General features: G+C 36.5%; 1 protein-coding gene across 3 annotated transcripts in view; it reads left to right on the forward strand.

Annotated features, from left to right (window-relative positions):
• The window catches only part of FBN1 (fibrillin 1), a 4,097,759-nt gene that overhangs the window by 3,614,378 nt on the left and 461,837 nt on the right, over positions 1–21,544 (forward strand). For all 3 annotated transcript variants that reach the window (XM_044077620.1, XM_044077621.1, XM_044077622.1), the window contains exon 58: positions 1,081–1,287. In XM_044077620.1, coding sequence (XP_043933555.1) covers positions 1,081–1,287 — 207 coding nt within the window. The remainder of the gene's footprint in view (positions 1–1,080; positions 1,288–21,544) is intronic.

Genomic DNA, 21,544 nt, shown 5'->3' on the forward strand with positions numbered 1-21,544 from the left:
TGCATTGGGTTTTGTGCAGGACAGAGTACTTTTAGTCACAACAAGCTATGTTTTAGCCTGAGCTATTTAGTTTTTCAAGATGTCTTCAACACAGTGCTTTCTTCTACCACATTTTCTAAGTTGGCTGCAGGTAACTCCATGGCTGTAATGCCATGTTATTTTAGAAAGCATCCTTGGCCTCCTTAGTAGTTAAGAGACAAAAGGTTTTTCCTAGTGACTTGGCCAAAGTTTTCCACTGAACATAACTGTCATGGGTTATCATCTGAAAATGAGCAGTAAAGCTCAGTGTGAAATATACTGTCAGTAAATCAAAGAAATAGCCAGTGCCAGTGGCATAGAAAGAAAAGTGCTGACTATGGTACAGGTGACTCAAGTTCGATTAGTTGCTGAAACACTTGATGACGCGGGCTGAGAAGGATGGATATGCCTATCCTTGAAGGAAGATCAGATTAAAGCCAGCTGCATACTCCAGAGGTCCCCTTCAAGGAGGAGCAGGTATTGTACTACCTAAGTCCTCAGTGGGTGGTAGCCTTCATAATAGGTGTGTGGGAGTGTGCATCCACAATTGGAAGGCATTTTGAGCATCTACGGTGATGGGGATTGCCACTGCCACAGTCCAGGGAGTGAGGGGTAAACCATCACAAATACTCTCATTGCCAGAATGCTCTTAAAGACATAAAGCATCCTTATGGCTGTCTAACTGATGTCCCCACCATGCAGTTGGAATGAAACAAATGGCCATGTTTGATCAGAGGGAGTCTTGGTGGCCAGCAGTCAAGGTGGACAAAAAGTACACCAAAAAAAATAAAATAAACAAATGAAAGAAATGAGAGTGAAATGTTGTGTGTCTGTCTTCACATCATGTAAGAACAATGATCAACTTGAAAACAGTAGCAGGAAAGGGAAAACTATACCTCCCAAGAAATGTGATATTGCACATCAGCAAAACTGTCCTAGATAAGTAACATTTAGAAAAGAGTACTTAAATAAAGATCTTATGAGTAATATTTACTGTATTTTGGGGTATGTAAGTTCTTAATTATGACAGCTATTAACAGTAATTTCTAATTTGATTTACAGATAACCGACAAGATGTTTGTTTCATGGAAGTACTACAAACCATGTGTCAGATGACATCAAGCAACAGGAACCGCGTCACCAAATCTGAGTGCTGTTGTGATGGGGGTCGAGGCTGGGGTGCTAGTTGTGAAATTTGTCCATTTATGGGTACACCTGAATTTAAAAAGTTGTGCCCACATGGCCCTGGATACACTACTGATGGAAAAGGTCATTTAAAACATATTTTACATTTTTATTTAAATGTGTGCAGTGATCTAAATTAGCAGATGTGTGTTTAAATCCAAGTTACAAAAATAATTTTATATTTAATAGGATTTTAGAATGCTCTAACTGCTTCCCATTTTCTGTATCTAGTGGTCTGAAAATGTAGTGTAAGAAAACTATAAAATTTGAATTATTTTGTATAAGTGTTTGATCCATGTCTAAGACTGAAGCCTAGTAGTAAAGTATTCTAGCACTGATAGCAGTGCCAGTATCCAAACTGAGTGATATGAGATGGCTGTATTGAGCATGAAAATTCTGAGCATGGATCATGTGGTACAATTTGTACAACCATTATAAGAACCTGTTTACAGCCAACACAAAGTTCACTTCAGTGACTTGGGTCATTATAAGTTTAATTTAAGTAAGATTTGGAAAGGCAAGTGAGAGGGTAGTAGTGCATATGGAAATATCCTATGTACAATGCCACATGTCTCTGGGCATAATATTACAGCACTGAAAGCACAGTGGACGTTCCTCCCTTTCACCCCCTAAAGGGCCCATCTCATTACCAAAAGATTGCCAAATTCCAGTAATCAGGGCCACACCAGTAGAAACCACAATCTCCAAAGCTAAAAATCCAGCATCCGTGGGACCAGATGACATCCCGGGCTGTGTACTACATGAACTACAAAATGAACTGGCACCTCACCTAAGTGTTATGTTTAATCGTAGCCTCACCTCAGGCTTCGTGTCCACTGAGTGGCGCACAGCTACAGTTATCCCACTTCACAAGGAGGGATCCACCTTCGATCCCAGAAACTACTGTCCCATCAGTCTGACAAGCCTGATCTGCAAGGGCATGGAACGCATTATCATGGAACTTATAAACAAAGACACTGGCAACCTTCAAACACTGGACCCCACCCAGTTTGGGTTTGTGAAGGGCCGATCTTGTCTCCTGAACCTGATTGCCTTCTTTGAATCAGTCTCCAGAGTTCTAGACGAGGGGAAGGTGGTCCACACAGCCTATCTGGACCTCCCCAAGGCCTTCGACACCATCCCCCACTCTGGAATCATGGATAAACTTCCTAAGCTGGGCATAAATCCCTACATCTCTCGTTGAGTTGCCAACTGGCGTACTGACAGAACCCAGACTGTAAAAGTAGCCAACTCCAAATCCAGCTCCAGACAAATGACAAGTGGAGTACCTCAGGGTTCAGTCCTGGGACCGCTCTTGTTTGGCATCTACTTCTCTGAAGTACAGGCCAACACTAAGGGACTCTGGCTAACAAAGTTCACAGATGACTGCAAACTAGGAGCCATTATTGAATCCCCAAATGATGTGGATATTCTACAAAAGGGCCTTACAGAAAGAAATGCTTGGTACCAGAGCCATGGGCTCAAACTTAATGCCAAGAAATGTATAGTTATCCCCTTTGGGAAAAAACATGTACCCATGAATTACCACATAGGTGGCAGTACACTAAACACCAAAAGTGTGATGAGAGACTTGGGGACATAGGTGGACAGTGGTCTCACTTTCGATAACCACATCACCACAACAGTCAGGAAATTCTTCTGTGTGGCACACCTCATCACTAAGGGCTTTTCATCCAGAAAAAGGAGGTCATTGTCCCACTATACTCATCCCTCATTAGACCCATTATAGAGTACAATGCCCCATTTGGTATGTACCTCACAAGACATCTGCAACAGCTGGAAAGGCTGCAGAAATACCTCACTAAAAGAATCACAGGCCTAAAGCAGATGCCCTATGCTGACCACCTGAAAAAACTCCAGCTATACTCTGTGGCATATCATCTACTCAGAGGCAATCTCTGCTTAACATGCAAGGCCATGTCAAACCCTGAGCTGTTGGACATGCTCCACTTAAAGAAATCCCTCAGAGCCACACACTCCGGGGATCTAAACCTTGTCATCACAATGAACAAAACATGCTGGAGGGATAAGTTCCTGACCCAGAAACTCCCCATACTCTGGAACAGACTGCCCATACATGTCAAGCAGAGTGCCTCCTTGGCCCTCTTCAAAAGGAACCTTGACGATTGGATGGGAGATAGGAAATTCACCCCGGGGATCATGTCAGTCGTCCTGCTAGACAGGGGTCCAGAGAAGTAAATATTGTGGGAAGAAATATCCAGGGAATTGTTATGGCTAGGCTTGTATAGGCCCTAGGGCTGATAGCCTAGTACCAACCTATGAAACTATAAATGAAAGGGGTACACCATATAAGATGGATAGGACATATTGGACACTATGGGGGAGAACTGGGCACTTTCACACACTACATCTGTATATATAAAGCAGCAAGGTGTGCAGTAAGCCACTTGTTGTCTTCCTTTGAAATGCAAAAACAGTCAAACCAGTTTCTTTGTGCCTCTAGCCATGCCTAATACTATCAAATGATAGGTCAGTATGGTAATTTTTTATATATTAACAACATATAGGAATGTGCTAGTTGTTTACTAATCATAATGTTGAAGTGTATGTTTTATTCTGGGGAAGGATTGTTTTATCAAGGAACGACTGAATAAGAAACTTAAGCACAGCTTAAAAATACACTTTAATACAATAAAACCATAAAAAACAATAAAATGAAATACAGAACAGATCTGTTCTGTATTTCTTTTTATTCTTTTTTCTATTATTTTTTAAATTGTTTTATTTTAGTAAAGTGTATTTTAAGCTGTGCTTGCATTTCTTATTCAGTTGTTCCTTGACTGCATGTGATTTGGATTTAAGGACACTTTACCATGTTGAGTGTTTTTTTCTTTTGTTCAAGGACTGTTTTATACTTTTTTCAGTTTCCTATCTGTTGTCAGCAGCATAAACATTAATCTGGCTTTCCATATTATATTTACATTAATCCGATTTCCATCTTATATTTATTTCTTTGTTTATGTTTTAGTAGCAGAACCATTTTTTAGAGGAGGTCCATAGTGAAACCATCTCACAGCCTCCTTGTGGTGAACAGTCTAATATGTTGCAGTTTCAATGCATATTATTACACAATGAGCTACATTCATGCTTAGAGGTATTTTGCCCATCATACTATGTGCTATGTGGTTTGCCATGTGTTGTACCTGTCGTACTGCTCTGCTTACACATCTTCTTGGTATTCATCTGGCTTGTACTTTGCAAGTATGTCTTTCTTTGTTCAATCTTTGAATCTCTGTTGGCTGCTTTGTATCCTCAGAAGACGTATGTATTTCCCTGGCACAGTGAAGAGGGGCAGTGGCACTGAACATAACAGGCGCATCTCTGAATTGCAGTTATCCATGTGTGAATCTTATTTAGGAGCAGGTCTTTTTGGGCTGGTTCATGTCCTTTACGAATCACAGCCTTTTTTTACATATGGGAACACAGAATATATCTTCAAAATAAAAAAAGGCAGCTGAATGAATGACAATAATTATCTTTTTGTTTAATGCAGCAGTTCATATGGTGTTTGAAAATACACTGAGCTGTGGGAGAATGAGCAAGAAAAGGTTTGGTAAATACTGTTAAGAAATTCAGATATCAGAAACGATATAACCCTGCTTTAAGTTAAGACAATGTGCAATATATTTTAATTTCAAATATCTTCTAGCTTTGAGCAATTGAAATAGCTAAAAAGTAACATGGAAATATATGCAGGGAAATTACAACCATTAATGGCCACTGAATGTCTGAAGAAGCATGAAGTGCATTTGTACTGAATACATATTTTGTTTATTCAAACTCATTGTTCCCTTTTTGACATGCTTGGATTTTTCCTTATAAGTAGCCTGAAAGAAACAGAAAATAAGTTCAGGAAGTTTTTCTGAGAACAATTCAAAGTAGCATCATGAAATAAACATTTAACCCTTGAAGCTGCTATGTGTAATATGAAAAGTTAAGCAAAAAAAGTTTAGACACTGCATTCCTGAGTAAATTTTTCATATAAAAAAATAATTAAACCAAAGTAAGTCATGCAGCAGATTCTGCAAGGGGCATACAGACCACTCATTGGCTAAGCCACAACCCTAAAATCAGCAACTATTTACCAGGATCTGCTCTCTCCTCAAATGCATATCCAGTTCTACTTCAGAAATTCCAATAACGTCATTGCCATTAAATTTCTGACCATTGAAATTCTAAAAGAGTTGCTTGCATTATATAGCCATTCCAATATTCATTTTCACAACGACATTCTAATAATCTAGATTGTCCCTGGATGGTGTATACCCTTGATTCTTCATGATGAAATTACCCTATTGCTAGATGAACCCAACCCCACCTTCTTTCACCTCTGCCCAACTGTAAGTATAAAAATAAATCCAAATCAAAATGAGTACTCTGCATACATACTTTATATATATATATATATATATATATATATATATATATATATATATATATGAGAGAATCCTGAAAATATCACAATCCTGAACTTCATAATCCTGAAGACCAAAATCCTGAAAACTCAAAATCCTGAATCCCAAAATACTGGAAATATACAGGACACAAAGAATGAAAATATTCCAGTACAAGGACACACAGAAACACATACAAGACAAAGGTAGCACCCCTCCCCACACCCCCTGCTAATTAAATATATGAACTCCAAGATTGCACTCCATAGAACAAAATGGCAAACATACCATCACATGTTCTATGACTGCCTGTTGTAACCTTAGTAATGTTTCCTTTTAACTTGCTGTACTGCAACATAACTTATGATAGTGTAGTGAAGTGCAATCTTGGTGTTGATATATTTTAGTAGAAGGGGGTGTGGGGTGCGCAGCCCCCCACATGGGGGGTGCAGGGGGGCTTGACCCTCTGCTTATATTTGGTGGAATGTAATATGGTTTGTGTTGTCTATTGTCAGTATATGTATCCTGTGTGTTTTCAGTCTTTTGGGATTCAGGATTTTGAATTTTCAGGATTTTGGGCTTCAGGATTATGAAGTTCAGGATTGTGATATTTCAGGATTCTGAAGTGAAACTCTCTCTCTCTCTCTCTCTATATATATATATATATATATATATATATATATATATATATATTTATATACGGGTCTATATCAGAAGCTCAAATGGTCAAAAGAACGAACGCTCTTTGATTGAGCTTTATAGATTGAAGGCACTAAACAGCGAAGACACGGAACAGCAATTTTTTTACCTAGGCCGTCTTTGGAAGTTTGCCATTTCTTCCACTGTGGTGCAATCTCGGAGCTGGTATATTTAAGAAGGGGGGGTGTTTACATTTGTCTTTTTTTTTTTTTTCGGAGCTGTTCTGTGTCTTCATTGTTTAGAAGCTTGATCTTTAAAGCTCGATCAAAGAGTGTTCGCTCTTTTGACCGTTCTTGCTTCTGATATAGACCCTATTTATACACACACACACACACACACACACACACACACACACACACACACACACACACACACACACATGTATGGGTTCCATGTCAGTTTGATGTTAAATCAACCTCTATTTTGACAACACACTTTATTTGATAGTACAGATGTTGTGCAAGAACTGATAATCCCCACCACTGTAGAAATGCTTTTCAGTGGGGATTGTGTGACCTCAGAGTTAGTGTATGTCTGTATAGATCTATCTATATCTATATATATATATATATATATATATATATATATATATATATATATATATATATATATACATATGTATATATATATATATATTTATATGTGTGTGTGTGTGTGCGTGTGTGTGTAATTAGCATGGCATGTGGGGTGTTCGTGAAGTTTGCATGTTCAGAGAAGTAACATCAGTGCATGCACAGAAACATGCCAACATTCCTGTTTCAACGTTACTTTGTTGGCATTATCCACATCAGTATAATGTCAATTCAGTGAATGCCAATGGTACTATATCTAGATATATATATATATATATATATATATATATATATATATATATATATATATATATATATATATATTATGGTTCTGTATCATTATGTGAAAGGTGCCTTTGAAAGAAAAACAGTAGGTACAAATAACTGATGGAAAAGCCATTTGACAGAAAAGCCGTTGCACTGTACACATTCTACACAATATATGCACCATAAAAAGCCTTTTTGCAGGCGAGCCAGTCCCCTGCACTCCCAGGTGGGGACTTTGCCCCCCCACCTTATTCTAACTCCACGGGCAGACAGCCATTGGGAAAAGAAAAAATACCACTCGCAATGAATCTATGCTGATGCATAAACACAAACATCTATGACTCTGGTAAGGGTGATCATTAACAGTCCACTTAAAATCTTTTAAATTACTTCTCTTACAACTCCTATGATCAAATCAACATCAGAAGTACAATCTGTAGACTTCTACCGTTTCTGACAAAATGGCTTTTCAGTCAAATGTACTTTTTCATTCACAATGGCCACTGTCCTTTCTCTCAACCAATAGATTACACTGTATATGCCAGTTACTTATTCTTTTTGTCTAACATGTTTCTGCATTCAGGAAATGAAAGAAAATGTGTTCTACTTGGTACCTCTCTGCTAATTGTTTTGTATTGGCTGTAAACTGATTACTGTCTATTATAATTTGACCTAAGGGTGGAAAGAAAAACAGTAGGTACAAATAACTCAGTAATAATAATAATAATTTATTTTAAAGCTTTTCTCCCTGGGCCCCCACTGAAAACGGGCTTCTACCCAGACGAACTTTCTCGGTAATCAAATGTCAATAAATAAATAAATTAATATGGAAAATTTCACACAACAAAATTAAGATCACAATGGAGAAACATGGAACAGAAGGTTAGTAAAGTAGAAGTTAAACAAATAGAAGCTGAAGTTATGGAATACCTGTAAAGTGAAGGATTTAATGTGGAAAGTCTAACACATTTTTTGTCACAGCATGACGGAACAAAGAATCCCCAAAATAAGGGGAAACTGGAGGAGCAGGAGACATCTGAATAAGAAATATGGATATGAGAAAGAAAAAGAAATTTAATATGCTGCAGTATTTATGCAAAGGAGAAAACAAAACTAATTAATAAAATAAGCAGCACCAAAGATATTTGAAGAGAAGTACAGGCAAAGGCATCCGGCTATGGAAAATTTTACAATACAAAAAATAAAAAAACAAAAAAAACAATGAGGGAATGTAGAAAAGATAATTAGTAATGAAGAGATTACAGAAATGTAAACTGAAGTTATGGATTACCTGAGAAGTGAAGGATTTAGTGTAGAAAATCCAACTCTAGTAACATCACAGCATGATAGAACAATGAGTCCCCAATTAATTTAGGAGAAACTGGTGGAATGGGAAGCATCTGATCAGTTGACATATGAAGATACTTTGGAACATTCAGTAGGAAACTTGTACAGAAGTTAATTTGGAGTTGCACAGCAAGGGAAGGAGCAGGAAACAGTGGCAACTCTGAAGCAGTCAATGTTGTGGAGTGACAGGCTAGTGAATTTCCATATGAAAGAGAAAGGATGTCACAGGATGAAGCTGAAGAGAATATGTCACAAGAAGATGTTTTAGAACTTTCTGTAGAATGCCCACAGGAAATGGAGAATAAAGAATTTGCCTTCAAGTTTAGAAGAAAAAGATCTAAGGGAAGAGTTGCTTGATTTACTAGAGCTGGATAGACATAGTAAGATCAGTTAAAGAAATAGATTACAGAAGGCTGATAAGACCCAAAATGTTAGAAGTCTGATAAAACAAATGAACACAGTAATCAAGACTGTTAACATAAATTTGTGTGATATAACAGAAGTAAATAGAATATATTAGAGTGCAGCTAAATTAATAACAGATAACAGATAAAATCTTACCCCAAAAATACAGGGCAGTAAGGGAAGGGAAGGGAAGAATTCAAATGCCATCATGGAAGTATTGAATAGAGAAAACTATAAAGCAGTTAAGAAAAGAAATGTCACTGTTAGAAGAGTATTGAAGAGGGAACAGATCAACAAAAATACTTAAGAAAGATAGATGTAATAAAAGCAGACCTAGCTCTATCATACACTTTTGCAAATAATAAACTAAAGATATCAGCACAGGCAGAAAATATTAGATGACATGCAGATATATATATATATATATATATATATATATATATATATATATATATATATATATATAAAGGAAAAGTACAAAATAAGCATTTCATTGATGACACAAAAAAGGTTTTATAGAGACTTGGGAAACAAAGCAAAAGGAATAGAAACACTACCAAAAAAGAAGAAATAGATACATTTTGGAGAAATATCTATGAAGATCCTGTGAAACATAACAAAGATGTTGAATGAATAGAAGTGAAAGAAACATTAAGAAGTTCAAATGTACAGGATATGAAATGGAATGAAGTAACACTCAGAAAACTTGAAAGAAAATTAAGAAAAGCTCCTAACTGGAAAACCCGAGGCCCAGATGCAGTACCTAACTTCAGGCTAAAAGTATTAACATCTTTACATGAAGATTTAGCTCTGAATAAGAACTACTTAAATGCCCGCCCGGAACAGACACTAACCTGGTTACAACATAAAGAAAGATACTCGTACTTAAGAGTGAACCTGCAAGTTATCCTAAACACTATAGACCAATAACTTTCCATAGTGACAGTGTAGAAACTGTATACTGGAAATTATGCCAACAGAGTTTATAGTCATTTATTAGAAAACTCAGTCATGGCAATAGAGCAAAAGGGTAACAAAGGAATTCATGTTCTACAGAGGATAATTGTTGTTAAATACAGTCATAATAGAGATTGTAAAAACGGGAAGAATTTAAGTACTGTAAGGATAGATTATAAAAAGCATTTGACAGCATCCCATATTCATGGATAAAGGAGTGCTTACAGATGAATAATTACATTGATCAGTTATATTACAGTGATCATGAAACTTTGGCAAACCAATTTGCAGCTAAGCCATAATAAAGGACAAATTATTATCCTAGGGATAAAAATTCAAAGGAGGATATTCCATTATGATTCTTTGTTAGAGCTGCTCTTTTGTTTTGCCCTTAACCCATTAAGCTGTCTACTTAACAGATTAGGTCATGGTTGCAAGCTGGCTGCCAGAAAACACTGTAAAGACTTCTCATCTCCTTCTTTGTGGATGATTTAAACTGTATAGTTAATCAGATGAGCTGAAAGCACAACCGGAAGTGGTCAAAACTTTCACAGATGAAACAAGAAAGTCATTTGGTCTTGATAAATGTGCAAAAGCAGCATTTAAAGCAGGACAGTTGCACCACAAAGGAAATATCAGTCTGGGACAGAAATGTGATATAAAGGGACTTTAGCAGGAGGGAGTGTATGAGTGCTTAAATTGATGAAGGATCAACAGTCATGAACAAATACAAACAAAGCTCAGTAAGGAATATTTTAGAAGACTAAAATTAATAATGAAAGCAGCACCTACATCTAGATGCAAAGTCCAAGCTATAAACCAATTTGCTCTCCCTGTTATAATTCACAGTTTTGGGGTGATTGTCTTTAAAGCTATTGGATCAGTTGGACAGGAAAACAAGAAAAAATGCTTCATGCTTATCAAGTGATATATAAAAATCAGTGTATACCAATATTATATATTCCTTGTTCTGAAGGAAGTATGGGCCTCCTTGAAACTGATTATATATGTATACATCTGCAGTCATAGGACTGCATGCATACCTTCTGACCTCATCAGATCTAAACATAGTGAAAGTTCTGAAACATGAAAAGAACAAGACTGAGATAACTTCCCTTCTTAGCTTAGCAGAAGGGTATCTGTGTCAAGTGGGAATGGAAATCAAACCAGAAGTAGACAAAAATCAGGCAACAACTAAATATGCCAAAAAAAAAAATAATATAAAGAGAAGGATCAGATGAAAAGGCAAGAAATGGGGAAAAGGCATAAATATAGTTGCAAGTACAGAAAACTCCTGAAACAACCTCATATTGATCAGGAATTGATGCAGGAATGGTTATGGAGAGGTGGATTTAAACCAACAGATGAAAACTTAATATTGGCAGCGTAGGATACTGGACTACATACATGTTGGTTTACAAAGTCCATTGAGCATGTGGGAGAAGCAGGTTCAGTAAAACAACTGGAAACAGTCACACATCTTGTTGCTGGGTGTGATATATTAATGACAGAAGGCCTGTATATTGAAAGGCATAATAATACAGCAAGACTGTTGCATTGGGGATTGTGCAAATATCACAATATTGAAGTAACTGAGAAGCATTGGAAACATGAACCACAAAGCATTATAAAGAATGATGAAGTTTATATCACGTGGGATCACCCATTGCCAACAGTTCAAAAAATAGAAGTAAGGAAACCAGATATAGTAGTGTATGAAAAGAAGACAAAAGTAATATTGATCATTCAAATTGCTACACCCAGTGATTACAGGGTCTTATGTACCGAGAAACACAGTCATAAATTAATAGGTTTTGTAGGCAGAAACAAGGGCAATGTGAAGAAGATACCCAGACAGTTCCTATAGCAGCAGGAGCAATGGGTCTCATAAAAAGAATTTACAGTTGTATTTAGGTATGCCAGCAGTACATTTAACTCTGTATGAATTGCAGAAGGAGTCAGTTCTGGGCACACTGTGGCTGCTACAAAGAACACTTTTGGCTAACATCAAATACTGAATCAGTACTAATTTCATGAACTTTAATCATACTTAGACTTAGGAATAGGGTCCCTTCAAATCATGGTATTAGAAACCCAAAAGACTTGGAGAAGTTAAACCAGACATCTCACACATCCACTTAAATAGCATGTTTATAACAACATGCAACCTTTCCAAGTTTAACCCAGAAATGTTCATTACTAACCTAGCATCAATTAGCTGGAACTTCCTAAAAATCCTCTGCTTAAATGTTGCTGTAAATGATTTCAATATAACTTTCCTAAATATCCTAAATAGCCTTGCACCTCCTTCAGTTTGGCTATCCAAAAAGAGTAGAATGCTAATGCAAGATAGAGAAAAAGCATGGATAGAAAATACTTCACAACTATACTAAAAAGCAAATTAATGAAGACAAAAACTATACTGTAATAACTTTCAGAGTGTTAGTAAACACAACCCTAAAAATTCTGGACAGCAATTAAAAAAAAATCTTGCTTCCCAGCCATAAAGTCAACCCTAACCCCTTTCCCAATAACTCATCATTTGAAACCACAATACAATTCAAGTCTTATTTTACAGATAGTATAGCAAGGTTTCTCCAACATCTAAGCCCGGCAGCCATATATCACAACATCCACTTTCACCTTCAAACCTGTGCTGACATCCTATAGAAAATTAATCGTAAACAAACTCAAACCTTGCTCTCCTTCCACTGATAAACTTCCAAGTAAATACCTTAAAATAGCAGCCGATAACATTGCCTACCAGTCTCAGTCCTTAAACAGGTCAGTCCAGGAATCCCATGTTCTCTCTCTCTGGAAAAAGTCACACATTGTTTCTCTGCACATGGGAGTAAATTCAACAGACATTACTAACTTTAGATGTATAGCAATCTTAACCCCCTCTGCAAGATACTTGAAAAACACTGCACTTCTATCTTGTATAGATACTGTCAATAAAACTAGAGATAAATGCAAACTAGTCTCCTTCTTATATCTAGACTTGTACAAAGCCTTTGAAACAGTTTGTCACAGCAAACTTTTACTTCAAATGTCCTCTTTAGATCTGTCTCAGCCCAGCATTCTGTGGTTGAAAAGCTACCTGTCCAATATGTATCAGTCAGTAAAATAATATTCCACCCTCACTCCATACTTCACAGTCACCACCAGTATACCACATGTCTCTCTCCTTGGTCCACTCCTCTTTAATATTCTCACCAACACATCCACACAGCAGGCCTCCCTAATATAGTACGCAAATGACACCACACATTTGCACATCTGACAATGTGGCATACCTTCAAAATATTACTCAGTAAGCTTTAACAGCAACAGAAACATGGCTTTATAACTCACAGCTCTTGCTCAACCCTAAAAGTAACTCTCTTCATGAAAAAACTAAATTTAAAGTCCTCTGTCTTGATAATACAACCATTGAAATCACTTCTCATAGCACATTACTGGGGATGATATATACAAAATTGCATAAAAAAAAATCATTAAAAAATAGGGATGCTTTATATTGCCAAAAACATTTTCACTGTCGCAACTAAAGTTACATTTGCAGCTACTTAATTTCCTTTCCACAGTTCTTTACAGTGTTCCCATCCTTAGTAATATGAAGGCATCACAAAATTATACTTAAAAAAATGCTATAATAAAGTTGCTAATTTTGTAGCAAATACCCCATTCAGAACCCACCACTGTATAGCATTTAAAAGCCTGAATTGGTTAGAAGTACCCCATCAACTAACATATACACAGCTTCTTAACACTTATAAAATTATCCAGAATGCATCTGCTTGTCCAGCAGTAAGCAATATTCTAGGAGACTATGTTCCTAGTCAGTCATTACTATCCAATGACCAAAAACTGCTGTCTGTCTCCAAAACTATTAAATCTGCTGGGCATTGTCTGTAATCATACCATGTTGCTAAGATCTGGAACTCCTTATCCATCAGGTCAATACCCTCCCTCCTTCCCATCTTTCAATACTATTCTGAAACACTTCCTAGCTAAAAGCCGGCTGTGTTGTTGCTCAACACCAGGATAAACTGTATCCCTAAATATGGGCAAATACCTGCTTGTGCTTTACATTTCCTTACTATCCCTTCTTCACTGACTTCCTTCCTTCTATCAATTTCTCTCCCCTGGCTTTCTCTTTATTTTATTTATTTATTTATTTTATTTATTTATATTTGTTGACCGGGAGTGTCCAACTGGACGTAGGTCCATTTTCAGCAGAGTCCCGGGGAGAAAAGCTCCACAGTTAAAATAGACAGTAGTTACATTGGATTACATAGCGATTAACAATTTACATAGCAATTACTTACAACATATTTACAGATGAAGAACATAGTACATCAGTAGACAACTAGAATCGTTATCTGTGAAGTACATAACAGACATTAACAAATATTACAATAAGAAGTTCCTGCTGTATAATAAGTACTAGGCTTATGAGCATCTGAGCTTGCTATAATCAAGGTAGTTAGTGGAGTGGAAAGAAAGGTAGTGGTTGGATGGGGTGGATGATATTAGAGTGGGAGTTGCAAGGGCATAGCCAGCATGTTTTTAGGTGTGCTTTTAGTAAAGTTTTGAAGTGGGTGCATGATGGTATGGAGGTAATTGTGGGTGGGAGGGAGTTCCATAATTTGGCTATGGTGCAAAAGATTAGTGCTTCACCAGCAGAGTTATTGGCTTTAGTGATCTGCAAGGGATTTTTGTTGCTGGATCTTAGTGGTCTGGTGGTGCGATAGGGTTGGAGTAGATTCTGGAGGGATGGGACATTTAGTGGATGGTTTACTAGTTTGTGGAATTTGGCAATTTTGTTGTAGCAGGTCTCTAGCTTGTTTAGATCACATTGCCTTAGGTTGGTATATATTGGAGAGGCATACAGTAGGGTGGAGATAAAGTGGGAAATTGCTATTGAAATCTTTGCTGCTTTGGTGAGAAGTTGCTTATTTCTGTATAACGCTCCTAGTTTTTTGTGGACTTTTTTATGGTCATGGATATGTGAATGTCAAATTTTAGTTTATTGTCTGTTTCCAGTCCTAGCAATTTGGTGTGTTCAGTTGGGTATATAGTGATGTTGTCTTTTGCTGTGATGTTAAAGTGAGAGTTGTTTTGAGTATGTTTGGTGAGTTGGAAGATGAGTAGTTTAGTTTTGTTTGGGTTGAGTATTAATTGAGCATTGGATAACCAAGTTTCAACAGAGGAAAAGGCTTCCTGTGTGACTTTTTGCAGTTTGGGTAGGGACTGGGCTGAGCAGATGATGGTTGAGTCATCTGCGTATTGTATGAGTGTGCCATGTTTGGTGGCAGAGGCTAGACTATTGGTGAAAACAGAGAAGAGTAGGGGTCCAAGAATGGATCCTTGGGGAACCCCTATGGAAACAGACTTTAAATATACTCTAAGCTTGCTTTTCTCTCACTTCTTATTGTAATTCCTGTTTGTTTTATATTAACTTATCTTTAATTTCTCTATACACTGGCTAAAAGTTTTGTAACTTTTAAGTCATTGTCATATAACTTATATCTGTCCTTAACCAATGTTTTCATATTATGTCTAATTTGGTATAATTATGTAAACTGTAGTTGTTTTTTGTATTATTTTCAATGGTTGTAAAATTAATATTGTTAAAATGTTTGTAATACTGTGGTGATTTTCTTTCTGGGTCTCTGTTGAAAATGGGCTCTACCCAGTCAGACTTTCCTTTTAATCAATGTCAGTAAGTAAATATAAAATAGATTTGTGGTTCAGTAAAACCCACCTTTGACAAAATGATACAGAAATGTACAAAATAGGAGCTTCCCCTTAGAAACCCAACACGAGTCTTTCTTGTCATAAAGTAAATCATTCACAAAAGTATCCAAACTCTTATTGTAATCTGTAGAGAAATAAAATGAGAATAACGTCATTGTAGATAAAATCACCCACAGTAATCAGCAACACAACCAATATCCAAACCAGAAAAAGTGTTGCACAATTCAAAGGGCAACAAGACAAATAGCAGTACATAAAACACCAAAACAAAGTCCAGCCAGACTCAAAATGTAAAACTCATACAATTCACCTTCACTAAATGCCAGTGAGTCTGCATCTTAAGGATGTTGAATGAACTAGTATTTCAAATTCAATGCATGAGAAAATTGCTTAATATCATTAGCAAACTCAGCATGTGAAATGAAACAAGAAGGAACAAAATATAAACTTGTATTTAAAAAGAAAGTTTCTACAGCTGTCAGAAAGTAATCATAGAGGAAGAGGAAGATACAATTAAGGGGAATTTTGGAAGCAGAGGTCATACTATTCAATACTGAATTAAAGATGGTTGCAAGAATAAAGGAAAATGTAATAAATGGAGTGTGAGAGAGAGAACCTAATTTTTTAAAGACCTTTACTGATTTATCACCAACAACATAGGCAAAAATACATTAACAGACAAGAAAAGAAACCATATCAACATGTTTCCATTTGCATATACTATGCATTGCATATCTTTTCTTTCATTGTAATTATCACCAGTCCAGCATTATGTAACCTGCTGAAATCCTGCCTTCTCTTAAACCTCACAGATGTAATTTTCTTAAGTTCCATAACAGTAGTTTTGAGTGGAATATAAATATATAAATACATGTCAGAGTAATCTTCCTCCCTCGTCAATAGCCCCTTGCTATCACAAATCTTCCAGTGCTGTCTTTTATCTTCATCTGTCACTATGAGCCCCTATAGCAATTAATATAATTATTCCCTTTTTCCTTTGTCTCTGATATTATTTTGAATATCCATCCTGAAATTCTTTTATTGTCAAATTCACATCCTTATTTATTTCCAAATGTGTCTTCTGCAGCATTGCTATTTTCACTCTGCATTTCCTAATATAATTCAGTATGCTTTCCTTGTTGTCTATACCTGTAAGGCAATTTGCATTCCAAAATAATCTGGATAGAGTAAGCATTTTGTTAAAAGCCTATTAAACATGACAGTTTTTGTGAATTTGTATTTCTAACTTTTGTGTTGCATCCACATGTTAATGTTCAGTAGGTAGATCTTGTATATAGTTATTTCTTCTCATATGCTTTTGAACCTATGTTACATTTTTCAAGACTTTTTGTTTTAATGAAAACCCTCAAACAAAAAAAACTGAATACATTTTCAGAACATCCCATCCCTATTAACTTAAAACTAACAGAAAACTATGTGTATCTTCAAAAAACTAAGATTAACCACCCAGATATGAACAGTTGCTCCAAACAGACAGCTGCACAGGCATTACTTAACCTTGAATTAAGGTTATCCATTCTAAACTGCATGCTACAGCCTGTGATCCCACCTACACTGAATGCTGTCTCTTCTTTCCTTATCACTGTTCCTCTCCCAGAAAATGACAAACAGTGTGTATGCTTTCACAAAACATTAACTTTCAGCCCTACAAAAAGTGCACTGGCAATCTTTAAATAAAATTAAATTGTATACTGTTCTGTTAAGTGGATTAAAGTATTAAGGCTGCTAGGGAGGCTACTATCTCTTATTCACTTCCCATAATTTAAAACTTTATGTTTCACTGAACTGCTTGCCATTGTACATTTACATGTTGCATTTCCCTCAGCAAAGAATGCTCAGGATTAATTGCCTGCACCTGCAGACAGCTCATATCCATGTAAAAATATTCAACAATTAATTTTTTACATTTCACGCAAAACAGAATGTACTGCTGCCTTCAGACATTCTTGACTCCCACTGAACATTCACTAATGGAAAGAACAAGCTAATACTTTTGAAAATGTAAGAAACTTGTCCTTTTCATGGATTTCATCATTTTGTCTTATTTTTCAAGCCTACTTGCTTAGTAAAAAACACTTGTTTATAGTTTGTACCAAGGGGATTAATCTCAGCATTATCCTTTGTAAAATTAAGAGAAAATATCTTAATTCTACTTATAATGTAGTCAGTGCATTTTACACATTACCTCCACTCCAGCTGCGCAAGATCATGACATATTAAAATTACACTTGCTTTTGTCCAGCCTTGCTTCTCTTTTTATACTGTACAGTCTGTTTTTCTTACAGATAAAAAATAACTTGATTACTTTAATATCTGTAGGGCATGCAACATTCATTGAAAAGAATCCCTCCCCCACATTTAAAATACCCCTGACTACACAATACACAAAACTTATTTTCTAGGTATAATGCGCAGTTTGTATCATAAAATGTTTTTACAAATAATATGAAATACTTAGTTAATTTTTCCCCTTTTACTGCCATTCTGAATGTTAATGCCACAAAGTGGGGTATGTGCTTTGTAGTCTACCCACAATGCTAACAAAATCAACAAAAGTCCATTCTTTGTCAGCCACTTTTTCTTGCAAAAGCCATATTTGATAAACGTGATTGATGCATTATAGTCTCCTATTTATTCACTAATTTCAGTGCTGCTGGTGTTCTTCCTGTTCATCTCCATCTCCCATCACAACACGCTGGTTCAATTCTAGTGTACTTCAGATTCTTCAAGTCATCTCCTGTGCTCTTCTCTGTCTCTCAAACATTTTCCTTTGGAATACTGGAAAAGGTTTCACTTCTCTATTAACTTTACTATCAGAAGAATGAGAATTAGAATCCCCTTCTGCTTGCTGGCTCACTTTTTTGTTGGATTAAATGTTTTATTTCATTCTTAGCCTGTTCTTCATCGAAATATGTCCTTGATCCTGCAGGAAAAACATATGAAGACAGCTTAAATCTCATATCTGCCTCTCAAAATTCCCTGATTGCTGGCAGTAGCATAGCTGAAGTGAGATGAGAGGAGCAACTGTTCCAGGTGTAAAGCGTTGGAGGCTGCAGTCAGCCAATCCCAATCACTCTGTAATGCAATACTGGCTTTTAAAAGCTGGTATTGCATTTGAGGTCAGACCTGACCATTGCAACGCTCAGTGTGTGATCTAAACTGTAGCAACTGCAGTTGCTGCAGATTAAAATGAAAACAAACTTTTTTAACTAAAACTTTAGTACTCAGTGCAATCACTGTATAAACTATAACAAATGTTTGCTATATTTGTAGAAAGCAGTTTGCTACAGTTTAAAAAGAAGGATTTTTTTAACTAAAACATGACTGCTGTAGCTCTCCATACAGGCAGGGTACAAACTGCAGCAATTGTTTCTTACACTGGTAGCAATCAGTTTGCTAAATTTTAACTCATTACAGCCAAGTGATGCCTCAAGGTGCTTCTGCAGTTATATCCTTCTGATGCCTTTAGGCGTCAAAAATTGCATGTCCATATTTGCATTAATAATTTCAAGACCATGCTATATGAAAAATATTGAAAGATTTCATCTTAAAGCTTACACAATGGCAAATATGATTGTATTGATATCTGACCTCTGTGTAATGCAGGTTAAAGGGATACTAATTGTTGTTCGTATAATATTTATTTATATTGTCAAAAATGTTGTGTTTTTCTAAATATCTCAACAGCCAAGTAACACAAGCTTAGTCTCATATGAATGCTGACAGCTGGATGAACAAAATGCTGATGTCAGTGTATGTGTAACTTGAGTGGTTGCTGAGATATTATAAGTTGTTTTCAAAATATTACAAACATAATAGTTACTGTGTTTATTGTGATTTATAAAATCTAAGACATAATACCTAAAGAATACTACCACTGTAAAACGAGTTTGTGTTGAAGAGTTTGAAATTTACACTTTTTAAATCAACTTTATGGTTCCAAAGATATGAGCATTTGTTTGAAATGTGAGAAAATAATTTTATTCTTACAAAAACATTAGGCTCAGCCTTTTGGAAGTTGCAGTGGAAACTTTCAGAGCTCCACTGGAGGGAATTAGTTAAAAGAAGAAGAAATAATTTTTTAATAAAATATGTTAAAAGAGGTTTGGGCAGGACACAGAAATGGGTCCTCTGTGGCTGGGGTGGGGGTGGGTGTCACGCCGCTGGCCACCTGGTCAGTGTGCCAGTAGAAGGAACATACTTTTTTTTTGCTCTTCAGTGGAAGAGCTGGGTGAGTAGGTTGTATATCTAACTGTTATAAGCCTATCACTTACATGTATCAGCTTATTACAGTAAAGTGCTACACTTTTGATTTCTGGGAAAATGTTGCTCCTCTTCTGCCCGGTGCACAGTGAATAATCATTTTCAACAAACACTCAGCTGTCTCCAGTTTTTAATACTTTGTCCTTCTGCCACAGTTTTGTCAGGATCAACTATTTTTACTGATGTTATTGCATGTTTACTAATATAGGTCTCGGCTGCATTCTCATGGCCAGGTTTAGAGCATACACTCTATGTGCCCTTTCAATTAACAAATCCTGCTATGGAACATCAGTCAAGTTGTTTATTTGGACTTTCGTAAAATTAGAACAGTCGGATTATTCCAATTTCTCTGGTACAACAGAAAATCTCTAACTCTGCTATTTTTTTTTAAATAGTTCTTCTTGAGAATCCTCATATGCAACCAACTTTTTCTTCATTTCAGCCTCTGATTTTTGTAGTTGTATCACTTTATCTGAACAGCTAGTTAAAGCTTCTATTTTCCCAGCCTTTCGTTGTTCGAATTGATGTATTCTTTCTATGTTTCATTTATTTTAATCATCTCTGAGCACATTTGATTTATTTTACTTTAAATTACTGGAAGCTTTCTCCTGAAACAAAGCTGAAGCTTGAATTGCTTTTTGCTGAACAACTACAGAATCCTTCACAGTGGTTTCTCTTCTCCTTGTCTGGTTGATTTTATTTCATGTTTTCCAAATTTTTCTTTGCTGTTATCCATGCAGTGCACTTACTCGCCAGTAACTGAATTTTAACCCTCCCCCCAGTTTCAATCGCACCCCTTTTTCTCAGTTTGAGATAGCTGAATTTAAGCTATTAATCAGTGTGCAGCCATCATGAAGTCATCAGAGAAAACTTAATTTTGTCAGTAGATAAGAGTGATGCTCTTCCTGGCAGCCTGCAGTTTGTTGAAAGATGTTTACATTTTAGATATCTTTCTATTGGAATAGGCTAGAATGGGAAGACCATATGTCAGTGTGTAGGTATGAGGGACGTTTCCAAGAGAGAAATGGGCTTCATTGGTAAGAACGTATGTGGTCCTGCATTCCCATGAAATTTCTAGCTGTTTGGGCAGTTTTTCCATCTCTTTCAACTTTTTGGTTTAAAAGCCTGTGTTTGCGCTTGTTTCCCGCCTTTCCTGTAACCAGTCTAGTCCAGATACAGATTTGTTGTATCCAGTACTGTTTGTAAGCTTCTGAGAGGTGCCAAAGTCTGCTCTTCAATTTTTCCATTAGATCTTCTAGCTCTCTCCTCTCCTGCACTTTTACTAGCATATTAGTCTAGCACTTTACTGTACCAGGGTTCTTGTAGCAATTATTTTAGCACACAAAAGTGATACCAGCACTAAATGTTCTACAAAGAAACAGCTCCGGTACTTATTAATGCCCACTCCTCCAGACATGTCTAAAGGTCAGTTCCCTGTGCTTTGTCCTATTAAGCTGGTGAAATTGGGCATCCTGAGGTAATATAGCAACTGCCTCATGTATACCGACAACCCTCTCCTCTTACTTCCCAAGACTCAGACTTGCGAGCGATGCACTTATATATCCAAAATGAAAGCCACGTACTCTCCAGCTAAGACCGGAATAGCTGGTC

The sequence above is a fragment of the Protopterus annectens genome, chromosome 7.part0 (assembly GCF_019279795.1).
Source record: "Protopterus annectens isolate FY-2018-M chromosome 7.part0, PAN1.0, whole genome shotgun sequence".
NCBI classification, from domain to species: Eukaryota; Metazoa; Chordata; order Ceratodontiformes; family Protopteridae; genus Protopterus; species Protopterus annectens.